The sequence below is a fragment of the Rattus norvegicus genome, chromosome 4 (genome assembly GCF_036323735.1).
Source record: "Rattus norvegicus strain BN/NHsdMcwi chromosome 4, GRCr8, whole genome shotgun sequence".
Classification (NCBI taxonomy): domain Eukaryota; kingdom Metazoa; phylum Chordata; class Mammalia; order Rodentia; family Muridae; genus Rattus; species Rattus norvegicus.
Genome location: NC_086022.1, coordinates 171,892,265 through 171,916,763, shown reverse-complemented (window position 1 = coordinate 171,916,763; position 24,499 = coordinate 171,892,265). Strand labels below are relative to the sequence as shown.

Below are 24,499 nucleotides of genomic sequence, written 5' to 3'. Positions count from 1 at the left end.
AAAGAAGAGAAGGTTTCCGAGCTGTGTCTTGGGGAATACACAGAAGTTGTCCATTCTTGAGGATCAGTTCAAGGGGAAGGAGGAACTCAGATGAGCCCCCACAGTCCTAGAGGGGAGGAGTCTGATAACTTTGTGGGCAGTGCCTTCACCTGAGGGCTGGAGGATTGACAAGAGCCAGAAGAGAGAATGATGGGAAGGAACTGTGAGGCAGAGAGAATGGTACCTGCTGGGGACTAGGTGCTGAGAAATGGTGGGGAGCCAGAGCCAGGGATACGTCTGCAGAAGGACTACAGCACAACATAGGATGTGAAGACTGGAGACATACTGGAGAGGTGGTGAACTAGGAATTTACTTCAAGGCCCAGAAGAATGTGGCCTTTCTCAGAAAACTCAGAAAGAGATTTATATGTTTTAATCAAGGCCATAGGATAACACTCATCTTGCTCAACTGTGTCCCCTTTTGCTAAATGATTTAGCTACCCGTCCTCCTGCCTGACACCAGAACTCGATTTTCTTCTTTTTATATCTCAAATTTCCTACTCCTCCTCTTAGCCACACCGAGCAGATACAGAGGTTTCTTGTGAAGACTGGTGGGTGCTCTACTCCACAAAATCCCACCAGGGGGAACATCGAGCTTGCCTGAGTTCAGTGTTAGACAATGCTGAACAGGATCTGCTCCTTGGGTCTTTCCCTGTTCCTGGCAAGTGGCAGACAACTTCCTCTGGCTCTATACTGAGAGAACAGGATGGGAAAGGAGACTTCAGAAGCCCCAGCTGGCTGCTGTCACCTCCAAGGCAGCACACATCAGGAGTGACTGGATGACGCACAAGGAGGCATTCCGAAATTTTGGTGGGAAGATCTATGGGAAGGAAATCCGAGGCAAGACTCTGTATGTTCCTGCAGTAGTGGGACTTTCTCAGGGAACAGAGAGGGGAAACATAGTAGTCACTCTGCTATGTTCAACCCTGAAACTCCTCCTGTGCAGTTAGTCTGTGTGTCAGGGATCAGGGAAGCTCTAAGGTTTAAGAGTCAAAAGAAACAAGGAAGTGAACACAGAAGGTCTTAAAGAAAAGATGCTTTGGGCACGAGGCCAATCCTAGTAGTCAACTTTCTCAATTCGATTCACACTTTCTCCTTGAATCTTAAATGTCTAGAAGAATTCACAAAACTTAAAAGCAGTGAGGGGAGGGCTGTGGGAAGATAGTTAGGATGTGTATCTGAGCTGTAGAAAGGCTTTTCCCACGTCTTTGTCCTTCAGTGGTTTCCTGTATTTCTCAAGACCAGAGGGAGTGGAAATCAGGGCTCCAGAAACAACTTCACAGACCACAGCCCCAGAAGATGTAGTCACATTGTAACGCAGTCACCGAAGACTGCTGGGTCCTGTGTGGAGTGGTGTAAGTTGCCTGCACTCTAGACTCAGGAGTTGTGCGAGCCTCCAGCCAGAGCACACATTGTGGCTGAGTTCTGCTGCTTTCACGGATCATTCCAAGGCAGTGAGTATGAGGAGGCAAGAGGGAAAAAGGACGGACTCCAGAGATAGAGCATGGACCAGAAACATAGAGACCAGGGAAGAGAGGGAATGATAGGTAAAAAGACAAGGGGAATGAAGACAGGATAGTTCTCAGTTGAAATGTTTAGCTCCTTGGATCCCTCGAACAGTTTTGTACATGATGAAAATCATGTGAGGTTTGGACCCCGGGAAATAAAATGTGCGACAATGGGGTGGTTCGCAGCGCGGCAAGCAGAGGAATTCTTGAGCAACGGCACTGTGTTAAAGTATTCAGGGCTTGTCATGGAAGTATGTGCCGTGGAAGTGAGAGATCGGCGTGCTAGGCCATCTGGTGAGAGGCACTGTGTCAGTCTCCCAGATGGTTTGTGAAAAGAGAAAGACTCGATACTGAATGGAGATCAGCATATGAAAAGAGCCACGGAATCGCACATGTGAACGCCTGTTCTTCTGTAGAGCCGTCGGGAAACTTCACTCTCCACTCTGATCTCACACCATCTGAAAGATCTGAAATTTCCAACGCGGGACTGTTCCAGTAATGTACACACACCGAACTTGCTTCCGCTTCTTTTAACCAGAAATGGTGGTGTCGGGAAGGAGGCGGCGTCATTCCTCTCCCTGACTTACGTGGACTCACTCAGGTTTTACGGTTTCCTGCAGGGAGAGCTGGTAGACTACGAAGGCGCCGATTCAGCCTTCTCAATGGTCAACACCGCGTCCGTGAAAAGCACTCTATGTCTCTGAGAGGGTCAGCTAGTGGGGTTAAATTTTCTAAACACATTTCCACAACCATGTGGATGATGTTCACTTTTGATTCTCAATATCATGGGACGGATTTCCCACATTCACATGACGCTGGGGAGGCAACGCTAAGAATGCTCAAAAACAGGAAATTCAGAGGGGTGCACATTTCTTCTTATTATTTCATTTTTTTTAAAGACAGAATTATTTTTTCTATCATATGCAAATTTCTTTAATAAAATAAAAAGATAATACATATATTCTCATAGATCTAAATTATATTTTGAATGCTTGTAAGAATACTATCAATATTTTTATTAACTAACATTTCTGCTTTATTTGTTAATATTCCAATGATTTTCCTCTTTTTCTTATTCTTTTCTCATATGCTACAACCTGACTGCAGTTTTCCTTCCCTTCCCTCCTTCCTTCCTCCAGTCTTTCCCCGCACCTCTCCCAGACCACTTCACCTCCCCTCAGAAAAGAGCAGAACTTCCAAAGGACATCAACACAATACAGCTTAGCAAGCAACGGTAAGACCAGGCGCAAATTCTCACATCAAGGCCGGATGAGGCAACCCAATAGGAGCAAAGGGGTCCCAAAGGCAGGCAAAAGAGTCAGAGACAGCCCGTGCTCCTACTGTTAGAAATCCCACAAGAACACTTAGCAACACATGTAATATATGTATACAAAGGACCCAGGTCAGACCCAGACAGCCTCCCTGCTCTCTGGGAGCCCACTTGAGTCCTGCTCAGTTGCTTCTGTGGTTGTGACCTTGTGATGTCCTCCATCCCTCTGGCTCCTTCAATCCTCCCTTCAGTCCTCCTACAGGACTCTGAGCTCTGCCCGATGTTTAACCGTGGGACTCTGCATCCGCTCCCATCAGTGGATGACGTCTCTCTGGTGTCTCTGATGATGATTATGCTACGCTCCGGTCCCAGCACATCTTACAGGCATGGCACTGTAGGTCGGAGGTTTTGTGGCCATGTTGGGGTACCAGTCCCTTTGTTTGAGGCATACATGGTTATAGGAGATGGTCTCTTCAGGCTCAGTGTCCCCCATTGCAAGCAGGCCTTGCCAGCATCACCCTCATAGATTTATGGGGTTTCCATTGCACTGGACTTCCACCTCACTCCTGAAATGTCCTCCTCCCAATCGGAAAGACAGAGTGTATCTATCTTACATTTGGTTAGATACTGGTAATGATTTATGTAGTCTCATACACAAACCCACCTTCCACCCAGGATGGGTTCACATGAACAGTGAAGCTTATTTTTACAACTTTTACATTTTAATTCATGTTCAGTGGCCACCTCTTGAGGCAAATTTTGTTCCTCTAATCCTACATTTCCTTTGTTCCCCATATAACACTTTTATTAGTGTCTCGAGAATTTCTTACACATCTGCAATGTACTTTTAATCATATCTAATCCTCACTCTTCCCCCTAATTCCTCAAAGCTCCACTCTCCACCCCCCCAACTCTGTGTCTTTTGCTAACCAATTCTTCAGGAATTTTCTACAATTTGTTTGGATCACATTCATCGCCCCCCCCCCAGGATCCCCCTTTTTGCTCCCACCCAACTTTCTGTCCTCCATCAGTTCCAATTTCGATGCCCAAATATATGTTCTCAGAACTATGCGATAACTGAATTGCTCTGGAGGTGAATGGATGGGGCAAAGTATGAATACAATTTTGACCTTACATTCAAATTCATGTTGGATTAAGATGACAGGCTTTCACAAAAGCCAGAAAATAATGTATTTTGCATGGGCATTTTGTTGTCCTTGTGGTGACTGTGTTGTTGGATAATCATCTCCAAACCAACATCCTCTCCCACATTTGCCTGTCGGCTGCCAGGCCTATGGTTAGGCTGCCAGTTTATCCAAGTCTCCGGGGAAATGGCCAAGGTGAACAAGAGGGAAATACAGTTAGACAAGTAATTTTTCAACTGTTAATGTGATAGGGTGGGGTCGGGGAAGGAGAGCCTAGCTCATGTCTACGGGGAATTCAGACATGCCTGAAAAAAATCACTGTGACAGAAATGACATTGATTGACTTAAAACTGACAAGCTCCAAGGAGAGAATCAAAACATAAGGCACAAGCTTGGCCCAGAAAAGGAGTCTTTATATCTCAAGAGGAGAATAAATTTTGAGAGCATGGGCAAAGATGCTGAAGTGGGTAAAACTGATATCCAAAACGTAGAGCCTAGAAAGGCAGCAGTGGTACCTGGGGGAAACAGGAGTTCAGAACAAATGTCCCTTGCGACATTAAGAACCTAGCAGGGCTCTTTGTAGGAAACAGAGTAAAACATAGGCTATGCTGAGCCCGGATGCTCTGTAGTCGGGGTTAGTGTTATAAACACACATTCTCTTACAAACCCCAGAAAACAGTGATGAGAACTGTGCTGGCCATTTAACTGGACCCAAATATGTATTGATAAGAATGAGTGAATGATAGCTGCCTATAGCATGAGGCAGATAACTATGGGCCACCCACATAGACTCAAAAGTAATACTGGTAGCACCGTGTGTACTAGGATGCACACTCACATTTATTAAGGGTTTGATCACCAATAAATGATAGAGCTGACATAGAAGTATTGTCATCTTCTAGAAACCTCTCAGGACATTGATGCAACAGGGAATTCCACTTACATACTTAAGCTGTGAGTACAAGTGACCGTCCATTAACTCAGGTCTGGCCCACTTTATAAAAGGGAGGTGCTTGAGTTTGAACGGAAGACTTCCGGGACACACAAGCAGACACACAGAGTCAGGACAAGAAGGAAAAGCTCTTAATAAGGTAAAGGAAGCAGACCACGTCATCTTCTCTCATAGGGTAGCATCCTTAAATGGCACTTTACAGTTTACAAAGCGTGTTCACGGGTTACCTCATTTAGACTTCACGGCGCTCCCGTGAGACGGAAGTGATGAAGCGTCCTTTTGTTCCCCAGAGAGGTGCTGTAGCTGAGTGATGGGGGGTGAGGGAACTTTCCTTGGTGGCCTTACTTGATGGCCAGCTTACCTGACCTGAGGCAAACACTGATTTTATTAAATCTCCATCACAAGGAAGGCCCATTCAAAAATTCTTCCAAGTCAAGACTTTAGGGAGATGAGGAGCCACAAAAGCAGGCCCACCTCTCACGGCGGCACAGCGCTCTGTCAGACACCGTCCGCTCCCTCAAAAAATTACCATAGAACAGATTGAGAGCTAAATATGAACTGTGGAATGTTCCAGTTAAAGCAGGGACCTCGTTTCATTCAGCTCAACTCTAGACAGATAAGATAGAAGACATGATGAAGACCCCTCCCCCTCCGCCTTTGTAAACTCTCAAACGCTCCCAGTCCCAGGCTGAGGCCATTTATGCAGAAGACGCTCTGGCTGGTTGATTATATCAGTGTCTGGGCATTCTAAAGAGGGAGCTGTCACCTTCTGGGGGCTGTAATTTGTAAGAAGTCATCATCACTTAAAAGACTCTCAGCTACGGAGTTTATGATCCCACTGATAAAAACTGAAAAACACTTTTTTTTAAAAAACAAAAGGAAAAATAACCATTTGAGGGCAAATGCAATAAGCCTTTTCAAATCGTGTTGGCAGGTCATGTTTTTCTTCCACATCTTTTTAAAGACACTCTAATAAATTAAATAAAATGGATAGGAAAACAAACAAAACCCGTATCTCCAGGTATGCCTTCTCCTCGTGAAACCAATTTCCCAGAACAGTCAGATATGTAATAGCAGGCCTCCTGGGGATGTGATTTTTTATTCAACTTGACATGCAAGTCGTGAGTAATTAATTATGTCTTCTATTTACACGTTGTCAGATAAGAGTATTAAACAGAAGAGCTGAGAGCTTCACCGAATGCCACCATTAATCGGTTTAATTTGCAAACCTAATGCAATCAAAAGGAAGACATTAGTGTAAAAACTGTTGTTGTCCTTTCTTAAAGGGATAGGCATGTTTTATGGGTAAGAGTCACACAAAGCCAGGAAGCCATGGCATCTCAAGTTGCTATCTACGTTGTGGGCTGGAGAAGGTGTGGACAGACACACGTTGAGAGTGGGCATCTTCCTTCCCAGTTCGTTACAGCTCAACTCTGAGTAATTATCCAACAAGGTGGAGAAGCCCCTCCTGCCCTGAAAGGTAGGGCATGATAAATGGAAGCACGAACCTGATGTTTGTGAGCTCACAGAACCTGACAGCGGGCTTTGGTGTGCAAGCACGTGGCTGACAGATTGGTGGGCAAAAATTAGGTTGAGAAACACCGGGAAGGTTTTGGATGATCAAGGATTGTTATCAGGATGAACCCCTGCCGGATTTCTAGCCAAATGTCAGCCCCCACAAAAGGGCTTAAGAGAAGATTCAGTCACAAGAGTCTCGAGACACTTCTGTAGTAGGATGGAGGGAGGGAGGAAGACAGACAGACAGACAGACAGACAGACAGACAGACAGACGGGAAATGAAGACCACATCGGACAAAGTGTGTTGTGTGTGAGGCATTGTGCTTCTAGCTATCCCATGCAAAGAGCAGGGACTCTTTATTGCTCCTTCAGAGCATCTCTGTAACTCAGCTTCTCCATTACCGAAATAATTGTAACTCGGTAGGAAGCCACGCAAGGACAGGATGAGATCATTTGTAGAACATAGCATGAAAGTCCTTCGTGTCAATGGTGTCCCTGGTGTCATCACCATCGGGAGTGAGGCAGTGAAGCTGGGACGGATTGGTACGATCTCTGCCAGTTACTCTCGTTGCTTGGTTCCTTGGGGGACCCGTTGATATGACCCTGTTTGCAGAGCCTTGATTGGTGAGTTAGCATTTGTGCCTACAACTGGTTCTTGATTCCTCCCACAGGATTGGTCCCTGGAACCCTGGTGGTATCAGTATCTGTAAATGGCAGAATCTCTAAATGGTGTCATCTAGGCACACCCTTCTATATATTGTAAGCAATTCCTCGCTTATTTAGAGCAGATACTGTGGTATAAACACTACACAGTTGGTGGACTGAATTTCTTCTGAATTAGTAATAGAAAAAGTGCCTGCATGTGGTCAGTGGAGGTACAGTGTTCTGGAGACTTCCAATGTGAGATTGGACAAGTCAACAGATGTGGAAACCGACAGACAGAGAGTGTTGGCTGTACATTAACACTGCTGGCGTTCTCTGTTTGTTTGGGGGCTGCCAGCATGCAATTTTAACACACAGCTTTAAATAAAGAAAAATCCTGGAGAGGAAATTCCACAATTATGAGACTACATTAACACAAATTATAATTATTATGGTCACAAGAGTAATTTTTAGTCACATCCAAAGGAAACAAATTTGAAGGCATGCCAACGGTTACAACATAAATCTGGAAAAAAAAAATACATTCGTGTCCCATTTGTCTGTACAAGTGGCTACAGATTAACGTGTAAACCACGGGATGCAGGAGAGTTTAAGTCTAGGGACTAATTTACTGAGCTACCCAAGCAACAGAGGATTACTTTATCTAATTAAGACAGAGAACTCGTATTTAGAATTAAGCATTTGCATTCAACAGCAAATTCAGAATTATAAAAGCAATTAAAGCTAAAATGAGGTATGATAATTTTCCATGCTTGCCGCTGTGGAGTGCGTCCTAATGTGTGCGGGAGGAACTCTGGTGCAGAGTCACTTGGGGGCACAGACTTTACTCTCCGTTCAGGGCTTGAATCCATCCACGTCTTGTTCAAGCCTCCTAAACCTGGTTGAATCTTCTCATCCCACATCAATCTCGCGAGAGTACAGCTCAGTCTGCAACTGGCCGCAGAATAAACTCGAGTTTGTCACTGATAATGTTTTATTAAGGTCTTTGGTATTTTGTGTATCTCCAAAATGATTGCACATTTATTTTAATACCCTGCTTTCCCTACAGATGTGCTCATTGATTTCCCCTGACTTAATCTCCATCAAATCTATTGAACGGGACTCACCCGAGCTTTTATTTCTTTATCAAAACAAACGTTCCTTCAACCCCTATGCCCTGGTCTTCATTAGTGTGTATTCTCCTTCTTCTTCGGGCTAATGGGCTACTGTGTCTAAGCTTTTTACAGTGTTCTCATATACTGTCCCTTAAGCTTTCCTGTGTCCACGTTACCTTCATCTACGCTACAGATTTTTTCTGACCACACGACTTCATTTCAGGAGATGGCTCAGCGGTTAAGAGCACTGACTGCTCTTCCACAGGTCCTGAGTTCAATTCCCAGCCACCACATGGTGGCTCACAAGCAACTGTAATGGGATCCGACGCCCCCCTCTGGAGTGTCTGAAGACAGCGACAGTGTCCTCACATATATAAAATAAACAAATCTTTAAAAGAAGAATGGGCACAATCTCATCCTCACAGGAGAGCCTGGATACGTTTAAGGGTGAGCAGTTGAACTAAACATTTTCTTCTTCTTCAAAACTCTTCCAACCACCACACTTTCCACTCAGACTTTGGAAACTCACCTTGCGCACTCTATTTCGTTCTAATTTATTTCACATGGTTCATGACGTGCCCTAAGGTAATCCGCTACAAAAAACAGACTGTTCTTTGTCAACCAGCCACCTATCGTGGTTCTATCCCACCAGGGCAACTTCATGACGCCACTTTCCTCTGCTCCTCTGAAGTCGCTGGGGTGTGTCCTCAGTGTTGGTGTGAGCATTGTGAATGGGGCTGTCTTAACTCTTGGGTGTTTTAAGGATTTGCAAGCCGAGTCTTATGAACTGCAGATAAAAATGTGCAACCTCCTTCAAAATAAACTCCAGTCTGCGGGCTAATAGTATTTTGTGTTTTAGTCCTTTCCAATTTTGCATACATTTTCCTAAAATGTTATGCATTTATTCAGATAGACTCACTTCCCCTGTGAATGTCATTATCTTATTTCTGAGCTGCTATAGGCAAGAGGCTAAATCTGTCAGCTGGTAAGTTAAAATATTTAGGGGACTGACAGACACAATAAAAACCCAGCAAGCTAAACAACAAAAGCACTAAGGTGAATCTTGGAAATCTTTATGGACTTACACAAAGTCGAAAGCAATGGCTGGGGCCATGGCTCAGTGAGTAAAATCTGAGCAGTGTGGACCTTACCTCTGTAACTCTAGCATTGCAGGCAGAGAGTGGGATGTGAGCGGACACAGTGGGCTAGCCCAGCCTAAATGGTTAAGTTCCAGATTCAGTGAGAGAGAAACCCTGCCTCAAAAAATAAAGGAGTGTGGTAGAGGGAGATACCAGAGTTAATGGTTCCCCGGCTGCTACACACAGGCGAGCAGACTCACACACTCACATGTATACACAAATGCATACATCCCCCTCCTAGGTACACACAGATAAATGTACAGAAAAAGGGCCCCGTAGCCTTCATTTCACCTCCTCTGGTGGTAGCAACGTTGCCTATCGAAATAAGAAAAACACCCAAACTATGAAACTGTCATTGGTAACCATCCTTCTGACTCCACCAGTCGCACACGTACTCGTGAAAATATACACGTTTGGGGTTCAGGGATGCACTTGGGCACATGTACAAGTTGGAATGTGGGCCTGCGGAGACAGCCAGATCTTACAGCTATGAATGGTTCAAGGGAACTACCGTCACAATCAAGAGAAAACCTTGGCCATATCCCAAGGCTTCCTCAGGCTGCCCCTTTACAGGTGCACACATATACTCTTCCCATGTTCCCCACCCCAAGCCTTGGTAAACAGGAATCAATCCCCCAGCTCAGTGACTTCACTCTCTCAAGAATATTGCATAAGTATAACCACACAGAATGCCAGATTTTAAGCTCATTGCTTCACTCAGTCTACTCTCATTGAGGTGATGTCACTACGTCCTCATCGCCATACATGGATGGGCCACGGGTTCTAACGCTTCCCATGCGTCGTGATGGTCGTCCACATCTGGCTGGTACAACCCCCCAGGTGCAGGCTTTCTTTGGGTGACTCTGAAGCCTCCAATATGTTAGTTGTTAGGATAAAAGTTTCAGAATTGGGTGAGAAGGGTCAGGAGACGGTGACACTTTAGTGTGTAAAGTGATGTCTGTCGTATGTTCGGGGAGGGGTCCATCTGCCCTGGTCTTCCCAGAACAGGTCAATTCATGTCGGTTACCCCGGTATAATGATCTCTTTGCTCACAGAAGTGCCCCAGTTGGTATGACAAATCATATAACCACCGTGGTTCTCATTCCTCCATAACCCTGAGAGAATCAATACGGGGCCTGCTCAGCTATGGTGGGGTTGGTGTTTTGAGGCTGTTCTCTATACCTGTGGAGTGGCCCTGTAGAGTCCAAGAGATTAGATCCATCTTCTTGTCCTGAAGGACAGTCTTACTGAAGTCTCTTCTGCCCCTGCCTGCTTCTTCCCTCATATAAAATGATTCTGTCAGTTTTATGATTGAGGGCGGGAGCTGAGCTCATGACAAAGAGCCGCGCCCATGGCTACTTTCCAATCAGTTAGAAGGCGAGGTCCTGAGGATTCTAGCTTCAGTCCGACCCAAAAGCTGCAGGCCTACAGTGAGCTTCGCTGAGACCAGCTGCTCAGTTCTAGGCCAATTACCCAGCCCCAGGGCGCAAGGTCAAGCAAGAGAAGAGTGTCACCCATTCTTATGTGAAAGGAAGTTCCCTCCGAGGGTAGGAAACTAGAAGTCAAGGGATTCAGGCTAGGCTACTGGAGGAATAGAAGGGACAGTAACACACAGGGCCACCCCTGCTTTTCTCCCATGAATAGGGCAGTGCACTGCTGTCATACTGCTAGTACAGAACACAGTTAGAATACAAGTCAGAATCTTTACTTTTCCACCCAGTAGACAATCTTTGCTCTTTACTTTCTTATGATAGGATTTGGTTTAGAAAAAGTGGGAAATAAAATCCTGTCAGTATGACATTGGAAAGCTCTGCGAGTGGTTTGATTTTCAACCGCTCACACTGACAGACAGCACTCATGCAAGCAACAATCCCCTTACCCTCAAATTCCTGATCTGCGTGTCATGCCTGTGATCAGTATCTATGATAATATATGCCCTTAATTAGTGTAAATACATATGTGTGAATCTTATATAATTGGCCCTTGGGCTTATGGTTTAATGGAACAAATTTCAGAAGGCTGAAAAAATATAAAGGCTTGAAAAACTATAGCACAGTTTAGAAAGAAGAACATGCATGTTAGGGCAATTTAATGGTTTTTGACTGTATATATGAACCCACATACATATATGTATATGTATTTTGAATAGACATAGGGAACAAGTTTGGAATACATATTTCCAGAGGGTAGTGAGTTTGAGGTCTACCGTTTAGGAAGAAGCCTTCTTCTTTTTCTGTCTGTGTCTGTTGTTTTGTTACAGTGTCTACTTTGAATTCTTAATATATTAATATAAAATCATTGTGACTATTGATACACATCTGATTCAGGTGTCGTTGAATACTGCAATTGAAGAGTTCCCCACTTCAGATCTGTGAAAGACCATCAAGGAGGCTGATTGGAGACTTCAGCACAGCAACAAGAATTTCAACAGAAAGTCTTCCTACTTCTCCATTAAGAAAAAGGAAAGGCGTTCTACAGATCAAGGAGTTGAAACAATTCCAGTAACAGGACACAGGTGAACATAGCTTTAAAGACCCTGTAGGCTTTTTGAGTTTCATATGCATAAAATATAAATCCAAGAATTCAGCCCCGTATAACCTGAACGGTAGCTGAGTTTTAGCAGATTTTGACAATTAAAAACAACAAGAATAACGATGACTTCACCAGTGCTTAAGCTCAGTTTCTACAGCCCGCTGTATTTAATTCTAAACTCTTGCAATCACTTTAGTGAAAAGTTTTGCATACAAGCATTTCCATATTGCGAATCCCTGGAGTCTAACCACTGTGAGTGAAGCCTGTAGCCGGTTCTGAGAGACTAATTAAAAAGTATAATTTGGTTAGGGAAAACCGAAGAGGGAAATTCCACAGCACAATGCATAATAAGTTTGGTCACATCTTGCCACTTCCTTTAAGTGTAAATAATGGTTCATATCAGTGCGTTTTAACCCAAAATGCCTGGTTCTCTTTTGTATCTTGAAGAGGAGAACCACATATCTCAATGTTTAAAGACGCATCACAGACAACGTACACTTAATTTTGTTTCTGTTTGTGGTTTCGTTGTTGTTGTTGTTGTTGAATCTCATGGTGTTTTCTGGGAATTGTAATCCTCTGGCTTTGCTTCCAGACCCTCAGCCCAGTGCGGGATCCTGGGGGCATGACACCACACCCAGTTTTCTTTGATAGTGAACTTAAGAGCTAGGAATTTGAAGATGCTATGTTTCCCAGAGAGGCAGGAGGGAGAATCAGGAGTTTAAGGTCCTCATCAGTTTCAGGTCAAATTTGACTAAAAGGCTTTGTTTTAAATAAATATTCATAATTTTAAGTACAGTTAAATATTAGGCATTTTCTAGTGACAACTATGTCACACTTTTCTTGGTGGTCTGGGGCAAGAACACACCTGACACAAATTGGTTTTCTTTTTACTGTAATAGAATACTTGACAGAAAGGAATACACAGGGGAAGAGTTCCTTTTCTTTTCCTTTCTTTTCCTTTCCCTTCCTTCTTCTTTTTTTTTTTTTTTTAAATCCTTTTTACGTGTGTTAATGCTTTTCTGCAGGTATGTGTACCAAGTGCATGCATTTCCCATAGAGGCCAGAAGAGGGCACTGGATCCCCGGAACCAGAGCATCAGACAGTAGTGCGCCACCACGTGGATGCTGGGAGCCGAACCTGGGTCCTCTGCCAGAGCAGCCAGTGCTCTTAACGACTGAGCCAACAGGAAGGGAATTTCTTTTGGTTCTCATTTTGAGGTTCTATATTTATATGAGGTTCATAGTTGATTAAAGTTTTAAATTTATTAGTTTATTTTAAATTAATATATAAATTAAATTTAGATTCGCTTAAAGCAAGAATTTCTAATACCTTTTAACTCTGTATATGCAACTTGAATTGTTTTTACATTCATTTTTTTTTGTGTGTTATGTGAGAGTACATGAGTGCCATGAAACATGTATGTTCCTTGGAAGGCAACTTCCCAGAATCCTTTCCTTCTGACATGTGGGTTCTTGGATTAAACTTGGGCCACTGTGGTGGACAGCAAGTACCTTTACCTGCTCAGCCCTGTGACGGGGCCTTTAGATGGCCTTTCTTCTCACAAATTCACGGAGTGATGGGTCTCATTGCTTTCAGCCACGGATGTGAAAGTACAAATAATTTAATTACACTTTCTCCCTGATTCTGGTTACACTTGGCCAACAGACAAAAATGAAACTGAAGTTATAGAAAGCCACTAGAACTAACCAGAGTTTACCACAGTAACAAATGCAGTAAAAGACCATTCACATAAACCAATCTGCCCCAGGATTATTTAAAGTGAGCATACACAAGTGGGTATATTCTTCAAATATGTGTTTTTGTATTTCAGCTGCTTGAAGCTTTCATCATCTGTTTGTCAAGCTATATGCTAGAATTTTAATGAGCACAACATTAATTCAATTAGCGTCTCGTGCCCACCAGTTACATTGAAAAAGAAAATGCCGGTGCCTCAGGATATAGCTCGTGTTTAGCCTTCGACCACTCGATGCTTCTATGTCTTTTCTGTACTCTCTTACATGCCCTCCACGTGAACACACATCTAACTACATCGTGTGACATGTTTCCGATTCTGTATCTCTGCCCCCTTTATGCCCACTGCGGTTAACAAGTGGCCGTTAGCCACTCTTTCCCTCAAGCATTAGTCAATTCTTGGCATCTAATGGATGATCAGTAAGTGATTGACTGGATGTAACCAGACAATAAATCACTGTCCTGCAATCCAAATGACAGACATCATACTGAAGAGGGAAGGTAATTTCCCAGTGCTCCCTGGTTTCTGGAAAAGACTGAGCCAGCAGCAATCGTGGATAGGCTGCTCGCTCAGGAAAACCAAAAGGCAAAGAAAATGAACTAAGTTGACAAGGGGCTTGATAGTGCAAGATCATAAACAGGAGCATGTGGGCTTGCCATATTCTCATCCATAAACAAGCCGACTGATCTGTATTCCGGGGGAAGAAATAGAACAAAATGAATGTCTCAGTTGTCTTAAGAGAGTTGAATGAAATAGCACACACACAAAGAAATATTTATCATTTGAATCATATATATATAATTGGATCTATAGATTGAAAATATAGATGAGTGTTCTTGCCTTTGCCATTTAGTAATAAAAGCTCATGAATCACCAGTGCAAACTAGGTTTCTTTGGTGTATCATTTACTTTAAGACAGGAACAGTTTTCTCAGGAGAGTGAATGGCACTTTGTTCTTCTTTGGAAAAAGCATTCTAAGAACAGCACATGTATGTGGAGTGGCTCAGTGAGCAAAGGCACTTACCACCAAGCCTGCCTGTCAGAATTCCATCCCTGGGACCCACAGAGCGAAGGAATAAACTTTCTCCAGCAAGTTGTCTTTTACTCCACAGGTGCACATAACACAGATACGAATTTTGGATAGCATGTATATTTGCACAATTAGATGGTGGTGGTCCATCTGTTTTCATTAGATTTCATTTCATTCCCACGCCATTCGTTTTCTTTCACAAATTACGTGTGTGTGTGTGTGTGTGTGTGTGTGTGTGAGAGAGAGAGAGAGAGAGAGAGAGAGAGAGAGAGAGAGAGATTTGTAATGCAGTACTTGACACAGAAGAGAGAGAGAAGCTGTGTTGTCTGTCAGCATCTAGAAAACCCCAGGAAAGAAAAGATCCTTCACTGTAGAATTAGATGCTGAAATAGTTAAGAAACGTGAGCACAGCATGGTTGTTCCTCTAGCATTGAGGACTCTGTTTGCAAGGGGGGAAATAATCTATTTTTTAATTATTTTTATTTATTTATTTATTTATTTATTTATTTTTGCGGAGTTCTGGAGCACACATAGAAAAGAAAACAAAAACATCAACAGTGGCTGTAGATTGCACGAGAGGTTTTTATAAAGTTGTTTTTTTGTTGTCGCTGTAATTATAGCTTGTGTTTTCACATACTTCCCTCAATGGCTCATAGAAACCATATGGAACCTTCTGGAATCAATAGCGCAAGAGAACGGAGTCTTCGTTGTGCTAACTACTTCACACCTGAACCTGTTCACATTCTTACCTCTTCTACTTACACCAGGGTGAAGTCAAGAAGCAGCTTAAGCGAGGAAGTGTGTGCTCTGATGACAGTTTAAGAGGGGCTTGAGTCCCAACAGGGCAGAGAAGGCGGGATCGCAAGGCAGCCAGCCATTCACACTACATCCAGGAAGCAGGCGGAAATGGGATCAGCCTATAAAATCCCAGGAACCCACTTCCTCTGGTGAGACTCCACCTCCTAAAGGGTCCTCAGCCTCTCAGAACAGTGCCACCAGCTGGGAGCCAAGCGTTCACAGACATAATCCAATGGGGGATATTTTTTCATTTAAACCACGGCGCACGCAATTGACACTAGTGTGCTACGAAGCTCTCGTTCGCTTATTTTAAGCAGGAAAACACGAGACCAATAGGCTCCATAGAAGAGTTGTGTAAGTGATTGGGTAGTGACCCAGGATTAAATCCCTCCACGGGAACTAGCAACAGAGTGGGTTGAAAAGGACCCGTTCCAGGCAGTGTTCTCAACAAGAGTTAGAGGGTCTCCGACGACGGCTAGGAATACAGAAATGTTGACGCAGTAGCAATGGGGAGTGGTGATACGGAACGGGAGCCAAAAATATTTTTAATATACCTGTATTGGCTGTAGGATACACACACACACACACACACGCACGCACGCACGCACGCACGCACGCACGCACGCACGCACTAGCTTCTCTAGGAACCATTCGACCTTAAGCATGTCAATTGTGACTTGCCTTTTTGAGAAAGGAGTCCATCTTATTGTAAGCATAGGTAGACGTGAGCTTGAAATCTTCCTGCTTCAGGCTTCTGAGTGCTTGGTTGGCAGACATGCAACGCCATTCCCAGTTTCCAGGGCTTTTTTTTTTTTTTTTTTTTTTTTTGGTTTTGGTTTGTCCTTTGTTTTTTTTAACTCTGGCTACTCTGCCCAACAACTAACTGTATAACCTTGTACCTTCCAAGTGCTGGGCTTGTGAGCATGCCTGCTTATCACTGCTCCTTTCAGTTTCTCAAATTAATTTTTTAAAATAAATTTTATGTAAACTTTTATTTTATGTAAACAAGTGCTTTCCTCGTGTGTGTGTGTGTGTGTGTGTGTGTGTGTGTGTGTGTGTGTGTGTGTGTGTGTGTGGTTTGCATACCATAATTGTGCAGTACCTGTGTGACCAGAAGAGGGCGTGAGACCCTCTGAAGCTGGAGTTACAGACAGCTGTGCGCTGTCATGTGGGTGTTGGCAACTGAACCTGGGTCTTTTGCGAGAGCAGTAAGCACTGTTATCTCCCAATCACTTCTCTAGGCCCCAGTTACTGCTTTTTAACCAATAAAAATCAAGTAACCACTCAAGACACATTGGTGATAAAAAAAAATATTATTGAGTACACCTATTTTTTGTAGAAAAAATAATAAGTTTGTGTTTCCATTTGTGATTTTAATAATATATTGGTATGCGATTGATAAAGGTTTACTATTTATAGTGCGTGACTACATTATAATTATGATTATTTAACTGTTATAATGATAGCTCTTCATGTTTTCCTTATATAGACACGTTCACAAGTCAGTTATTATAATATCTCAGAATGCTCGGAAGCTATTTATAGAGTGGAGAAAACTGTTATCCAGTTTATTAAGTTGTTGTCACACTTCTAATGCCAGATGCTAGCACACAGGGGAAGACAACTGTTAGAAGATAAAACTTTATTTCAAAAGAATTTATACCAACCACACTTGGATTCATTAGATGAGGGCCATGAACCCCTGTGTGGTGGAGCTCCTCTCTGCACTGGGCTACACATATAAGAATGGGACATCAGTGGATCCGTGCATCTGGACTCATTACACTAGAGGAGAGGAGGACGGATTTCTGTGGCGCTTGCTCTATAGTTCCCTGTGTTGCCCCACTGCCACCGACCACAGTAGTGGTACCCACATAAAGCTTCTTTCCAAATGCTCAAGACTCAAGTTGGCTGAGGGCAGGACAGGAGGCACAGTGGTTAAAGTGCTTGTTGTGCAAACAGGAAGACCTAAGTTTACATCCCCACCGCCTGTGTAAAAAGCCAGCGGTGGAAACATGTCTGTAACCCCACGAGCGGTCCCCAAAGCTCTCTGGCCAGTGGCCTGTCTTGAACAGTGAGTTCAAGGTCCTGTGAGAGATCCTGTCTCAAAAACATGAATAAGATAAATAGAGAGTGACAGGGAAGGTACCTAATACCAACCTCTTGTCCCTGCATCTGTCACATGGGCACATACTTCACACAACATATAGTGACCTGGTTTATGCTTTAGGCAGAGGCATAGTGTGCATTTTCTCTGTCATACAACAGTAGTCCTTTACATCATAAAGATCTAAGGCAGAAATGTGCACACCCACCACGCAACGCCCACCACTTGCAAACACAGAGGCAGTGAACCATCCACAGAACACTCAAGATAAAATTTCCATGGGAAAACGAGACACGCAGAGTGTGCATGAGAGAGTAAGCAAGAGAGACAGACAGAGACAGAGAGACAGAGAGATCTCAGAGAAAGTCAGAAAGACCACGATCAAAGGCATTTATCCTGAGTAAGAGCTAACTGGCCAATATCATAACACTCAAATATTAAACACAGGTATTTAAAAAAATAAAGTATTAGAGCCCGTTTCAAAGTTAATGATCTTTGATGACATCTAATGCAAGAATAGAAATATGACTGGATAACAAAGGAATAAAGAACCCATGCCAAGCCTACTAGTGAAGCATGGAGCTTCCGGTTGACCATTAATAAGCAACACTTCAGGGAAGACAGACTTCAAATTCCGATGAGGTCATAGTCCGCAGCTTAGTTGACAAAGCACTGGTATTGACTGGGTGGGTGATACAGGAAGCCATTTTCAGGAAAGGCAGTAAAAAGGTGATGTTGTTCTGTTTTTAGCAGGAATTATGGGAAGACATACAAGAGGGAGATACTATATAAGCCTTCCATTGGATCCATAGACAGAAGACTTGAGACCAGAAGGCTCTTCATTGATAACAGAGCTTTGATATCTTTTTTGTATCTAGCTGTACATACTTGCTTACCACAAACATCCATATACAATTCTAAGCATCCCATGGCCAGTATTGGGTGTAGGTCACACCACCTCATGGGTCGCCGCATGAAGTGCAGTGGCTGACTCAGACAACCTGGGCTACCTTGTTAAAGGGACCCATTACTAAAGCCTGCACAAGCAACGCTGTACAAAGCCTTGAACATTCTGCCCCTCCCAGGGTCCCTCAGAGAAATGGGCTATAAGCTGAATATCATACTCATCCCTATCTCCCCACAGCATGAATCCACCCAAATCATAGAAAATATGAAAGTGTAAATCAAGCTTCACAGTTGAAATACTTGACTTACGTTCTTTAGAAATTCGTGCTCATATGGAGGATATAAATATAACACGAATAGACGCTTGTCATAATTAAGGATATGGATTTTTATAGGCGATGGGAGAATGGTTTGTCTCATGCCCATGGACCACGTTAGGTTGTAGCATTGAGATCTGGTTGACGATCTGACATTTAATAATGGGTACTTTTGAGGTTCGTGCCACCACATGCATGGTTACATCCATTTTGCTGGTTCTTTGTTCAGTAGTTGGAATTTTAAAAACCCTCAAAATTATAAAGAGATTATACTGTATTCCCAAAGTGCCATATAGCATACTAACCACACAGAATGTATGATATCTTACTAGATGCCTAATTTAGCGCTTTGAACATCTCTTCTTAACTGTAAGGAAGTGTGATTCAATCAAAGAGCACGTGTGAAAATGCTTTGAAGATTGAGGCTTAGTGGCTTTTCCATTTGTAGGCTTTCCTTTCTCTAGTATGCTTTATACTAAAGTGAAGCAATGTTATCCTTCCACAAAATAAATATTAACAACCTCCCTTGCAACATTATTTATCTCTCATTAGTGTAATACTTCTTTAAGTAGGATTTTTCAGTGATGGGCTATGGTGTGCAGCTTATCATAATAGACATTTGCAGGCAAATGTTAAGAAACACACACCTATTATGTTAAAGAGAGGGAACGTCTGCTACATTTACTCAGAGACCACCACGCTACCCCTGATGGATTTTCTCAGTCTGTTATCATGACTTGAGTTCAAACTTCTGACACATTTTTCTTCCCATTTTAACTTAACATTCAATTTTTCCTCTCAAGCTACATAGTCTCATTTCATCCACTATGAAACAAAACCCAGAAGTTATTACAAAGGCTAAATGTACGTCAGATATTACACAAACACACACACACACCCACACACACACGCGCGCGCGCGCGCTTCTTTGCTATTCTCAGGAAAACATGTACCTCCCTTTTTTCGTCTTAAGCTCTCAAAGGGTGTCATCTAGACATCTGAGTTGTTGCAAAGTCTGACAAACGATTAGAAAAATTAATTATAAAAAAAACCTCAGTACGCATGTTGTATCCGTGGTGTGCACTAAAGAGAAGCGGGTGAAACGGGCAACTGGATTTAGTATTTACAAGATTTTAAAATAAAATAATGACGGACAACTTAAAAATTGAGCACATATGGAATACAGCTCACAACTTCACTCGTGTACTGTTTACCCGGAGACTGCATTTTCCTGTGATCCAGAAGACAAGAAGAAAACATAGAGTAGCTTTGCACTTGTGCTACGGGGGACTCGTGAGTCCCGTTCACTATAACCTTGGGGAGCATTCATAATTAATGACCATATAAGCACGTAGTGACTCCTTAATGCGGAAACATTTGCAGTCATTAACTGCTGACCTACCCAGGCTAGGTAGCCTCGTGGTGCTGAAAGGATAGCTCCGGATCACCTGTGGCCATCCTTGAGTTTCTGGGGCAAGAAGGGAGAAAGGACTAGGAAGAGAAGCAAAACAGACCTTTGGAACCAGGAGTGACGGGGAACCAATTCCTAACTTCCCTTCTTATGCCAAGAAAACCGCTTTTAGAAAAAACAACTGCATGTTTCAAGCGTCAAGATTTTGGTTTTTTTTAGACAGTATTTTCCTTTTCACTTTTTCCTTCAAAGTACAATTTTGAGCCGCACGTTCCAAAGAGGATAAGAAAAGGTGGATTTTATAAATTATATATTCCACCATTAAAATCAGTGGCAGCATCCTGTAACGTGAGGATGAAAGTGTGTAGAGTTTTTACCAGGCATCCCCAAGTGGATGGAGGGTAGGACAGGGAGAGAGACGTCCCCTGGAGTTGAGCTAATTCCTTATTCAATGGAACCCTCTCCCTCACCCCGCCTGGCCAGTGCGTCTGGTCCAGAGCTCAGCGTGTGATTCCCGCAGAAGGCGAATTGATTGAGACAAAGCAGCCTTACCGAGGCTCCACTGGGGGAGGGCGCGAAGGTGAAGTGGCATTGGGGTGCAGTGGGGACCACTAAAAGAAAGTGCCCTCCTTTTTGCCTGAGAAAGCCCTATCCCGCAAGCCTGTCACTGAGGTGGCAGAGTACAAAGGGCGACAACTGGAAGGCTCAAACTTCCAGATCTTTCCACCCGCAGCCCCGCAGCCCACCCGGCACCGCGCTGAGGACAAAGCGTGCGCGGCTGGCGCTCCCCGCCTGGCTACCGCACCCTGAGCGCGCAGCTCCCCACGGCGGGATGGATCCCCATCTCGGAGGACTGGGGGGGGGGGGGGGTCCCTACCTTGAGCAGCACAAAGAGCCCGAGCAGAGGTAGCAGGCGGCGGCCCCCGCGCCTTTCCCTAGGCAGGTGCCCCATCGTGGCGCGACCAGGAACCCGGGAGGGATGGCAGCGCCAGCGGGTCCCCGTGGCGCTTAAAATGACCAGTCCCGGCTGGCAGCCTTAGACCTCGGGCGCCCGGGCGGCTCCAGGCGGCCGCATGTCGCCTGGCAGGTCCTCCTGCGCCTCCGGATGGATCGCTCTCCTCTTCTGTGCCTGACTCCTGCTAGAACGTTCCAGGAGCCGGCGTCGCTTAATGGCTAAGGATGGAGAGGGTGGGGATGGCAGTGGGCGAGGCTCTGCGCCACAGCTACAGCGGTTGCCACGGGAGGCAGGGGTCGGCGTGCAGAGGGAGCTGCCCGGGCTCCGCAGCCCTCAGCGGCCCCTAGCAACAGGGATGTTCTGTCTCAGAGCAAGGAACTCCTCAAGTGCAGATCTCAGGTCCTCCCACCAGGGCCTGCTCGCTTCCCATTGCTAGGCAGCCCCCAGACCACGCTCCGCCTCAGCCCCTCCAGAGTCTCCTAGGAGGATGTGTTTGCGGGGATTTCCCCTCTGCCTCTTATCCCAGGTCCTTCTCAACCCCCGTTCCTTTGCCCTTGTACTCATAGCCACTAGTGACACGTGACACTTAAATGTTTTCCAAAAGAGGGGGGCGAATCTCATGTGCCCCCAGCCCCACACTCACCTCAGAAAATTGTGAGTAATTCTCTGAGTTGCCCCCGTTTGTCGTAATACCCACACCTAACTCACAGTATTTTAGACATATTTAGAATATGTGTGTTATATGTTCCCTCTGTGTGTGAAGACACTAAGTACTCTGAATTATCTATGAGTAACTAATCCAAGGCTTTAGAGTCTCAGGCAATGGCTTCCTTGCACTGTCTCGTGTCTACTTATTGGTCTCTAGAGGTTTTGTGTAGGTTTTGAAAGGCAACTCTTTTTTTTTTTTTAAAAGAAAAGTGGTATGCACAATATTAAGTCGTTTCTTTTTATCACCTCAATGTCCTGGGCGTGTCCCGAGGTAATGGAACTTTGTTTTTATCCTTCAAAGTGTGGCACCAGGTGACAGGAAAGGGCACCTCGCTGGTGCACTTAGGAGGGCGGCACCTGTTCTCCCGGGCACAGCTGAGGAATAGTGGCTTGCCGTGAGACAGGAGGTACTGCGTGTGCTTATCTTTCTCTGCAGGGGGATTGGAAAGTAAAGGTTTGGATTGGGAATTTTTGCATGAGTAGCTAGAGACACTAACGGTCCTTCAAAAAACAGAACAACGCTCTGGGCTTGTGTGCGAATGTTTCCCCTACTGGCCCCGGAAGCTCTCTCAATACACAGCCCACTCTCCCTGACGGGCTCTGCTCAGCGCCCCTGTGCCTGTCCTTTGTTGGCTTGACTTTCATGCTCTCTCTCTCTCTCTCTCTCTCCCCGGCCAGACTCGAGGGCTTTCTAAGAAATGGATCCTTAGAGCTGCACTTTCGAGGCCTTCGGTTCGATATGTTTTTTTTTTCTTTCTTTTATTTTGAAGCTTTTCAAAGTGGCCTTCCATTTCTACCTTCATCAAAGAGTCTCCACAGCGATCTAATTTCCAGACAGAGACGCTCAGGTTGGGGCCTAAGTGGTACTCACAAGACGCCAGCAATTATTCTTTTAAATAGAGTTTTATTTTCGTATTCGTATGTGAATTAAAAAATTAAACACATATGTAAGGTTAATTGTGCATATACGTGTGTGTGTGCGCGCGTGCGCGTGTGTGCGCGCGTGCACGTGCGTGCGTGTGTGTGTGTGTGTGTATGCATGTGTGTGGGGGGGGTGTATGTGTGTATGTGTGTGTGTATGTGTGTGTATGTGTGTGTATGTGTGTGTGTATGTGTGTGTATGTGTGTGTGTGTATGTGTGGGGGGGGAGTGTGGGTGTGGGGGTGTGGGGGTGTGTGTGGGTGGGTTTGTGTGTGTGGGTGAGTGTGTGTGTGTGTGATCTATTTTAGGCATTAGAGAGCAATTTTGGTCAAATATTAATCTTATAAGTGTAAAAGACGCTTTGAAAAATATTGCGTAATTCAAATATTCTTTAGTTCGTTGGGTGCTTTTCCCTTCTCTCTGCTCGGTTAAATCACAAATTGCTGAGCCCTGCTGCACTCGTACAGCTGTGCACGTGAAGCACTTTAGGGCAGGAGCAACATTAAGTGGTTAGTGCATGGAGACCCAGGCAAGCATTAGTAATTAGCATGATTAATATTCCATCAGCGGCATGTGACTCCATGGCCTGAAGACAGGAAGTTTTATTTGGTTATCATAGAAGAGTTCCTTTCCAGAGGTAAACATTTTACATAGGGAAAAAAATAGTCTCGTTTGCTATTAAATCTAAACCAATAACAGGATTGCAAATTCTCAGCAGCGACTCCCGCTAAGAATACGTGACGTTGTTCGTGGTATGCTTCTTCAGAAAACCACTAGCTGGTTTTCCACTGCAGTATTTCTAAAATAGGTTAAATCTTACTAAACTAGTTTCAACTCTCCCAACAAGAACGGCCCCAGGTGGCATTAGTGTGCCCAGTCATTTTGGTCACCGGTTGCCTGAAAGTATCCATTGGGTTTCCGTGTCTCGAGCATGCTGCTCCCTAAAAAGGGCTCAGATAATTGTGTTTGCTAGATGTTACCCTGTCTGAAGAAAGATGAACACGGGAACGAAATGGCCCACCTTGTGCACTGAATTTAAAATGAAACAGCCCGCAGAGTGAAAGAAGGCTATTTACTCCAATAAGTGATGACAATTATTAGTTAGTGATCTGAAAGACTGACGAAGTCTGGAAGATGCGGACTTACCTATTTATTTGTTTGATGGGAAGAAATAGTCTTTTTCTAAATATGTTAAACTCCGTCCTTGCCTTTGTGGGTCACAGCTATCCTTCACATACAAACAGGGGTGATAGCAGCCAGAGAAAGTAGCTAGATTCCCTGGGAGAGTCCTAATGACGAGTCAAGAGGGACTCCTGCACTGCCATGGCCAATGAACTTCAGCTGTGGCCCAGGAGACGGCTCTGATGCAGTTCTAGGATGGTCCCTCCAGGACTGAAATAACTTGCAAGGCCATCAGCAGTTTCAGTATCAGCTGTTCAGATGGGGGCTTCTCGCTGACCAATAATTTGCTTTGTGTAGATTACATGCAGGGAGAAGGAAACCTTAAGTCAGGAACCATCAAACATCCCTCCACTCGGAAAGCTCACCATGGATGTTCAGACTGCCAGCCACGTCCCTGGGATTACAGTGTTTACCGCGTGTAAACTGAAGATTACACGGAGTGAGTTCCCAAGATAAGGACAGCAGGCAAAACTTTGGTTTTCAGTCGATTTGGACATTTGTTTAGCTCTCCCCCTCCCCCACACGAGGCCTGACTTCTCACCTAAGAACATG

At 44.3% G+C, this 24,499-nt stretch overlaps 1 protein-coding gene across 4 annotated transcripts in view; it reads right to left on the bottom strand.

Annotated features, from left to right (window-relative positions):
* Positions 1-21,660, bottom strand: part of Ptpro (protein tyrosine phosphatase, receptor type, O) — a 210,808-nt gene extending 189,148 nt beyond the window's left edge. The window contains exon 1 of one of the 4 annotated variants that reach the window (XM_017592851.3): positions 21,059-21,660. In XM_017592851.3, coding sequence (XP_017448340.1) covers positions 21,059-21,133 — 75 coding nt within the window. In that variant the 5' untranslated portion in view covers positions 21,134-21,660. The remainder of the gene's footprint in view (positions 1-21,058) is intronic. The other 3 variants (XM_039108278.2, XM_039108279.2, NM_017336.2) reach the window with 3 other exon arrangements.
* Positions 21,661-24,499: the final 2,839 nt, after the last annotated feature.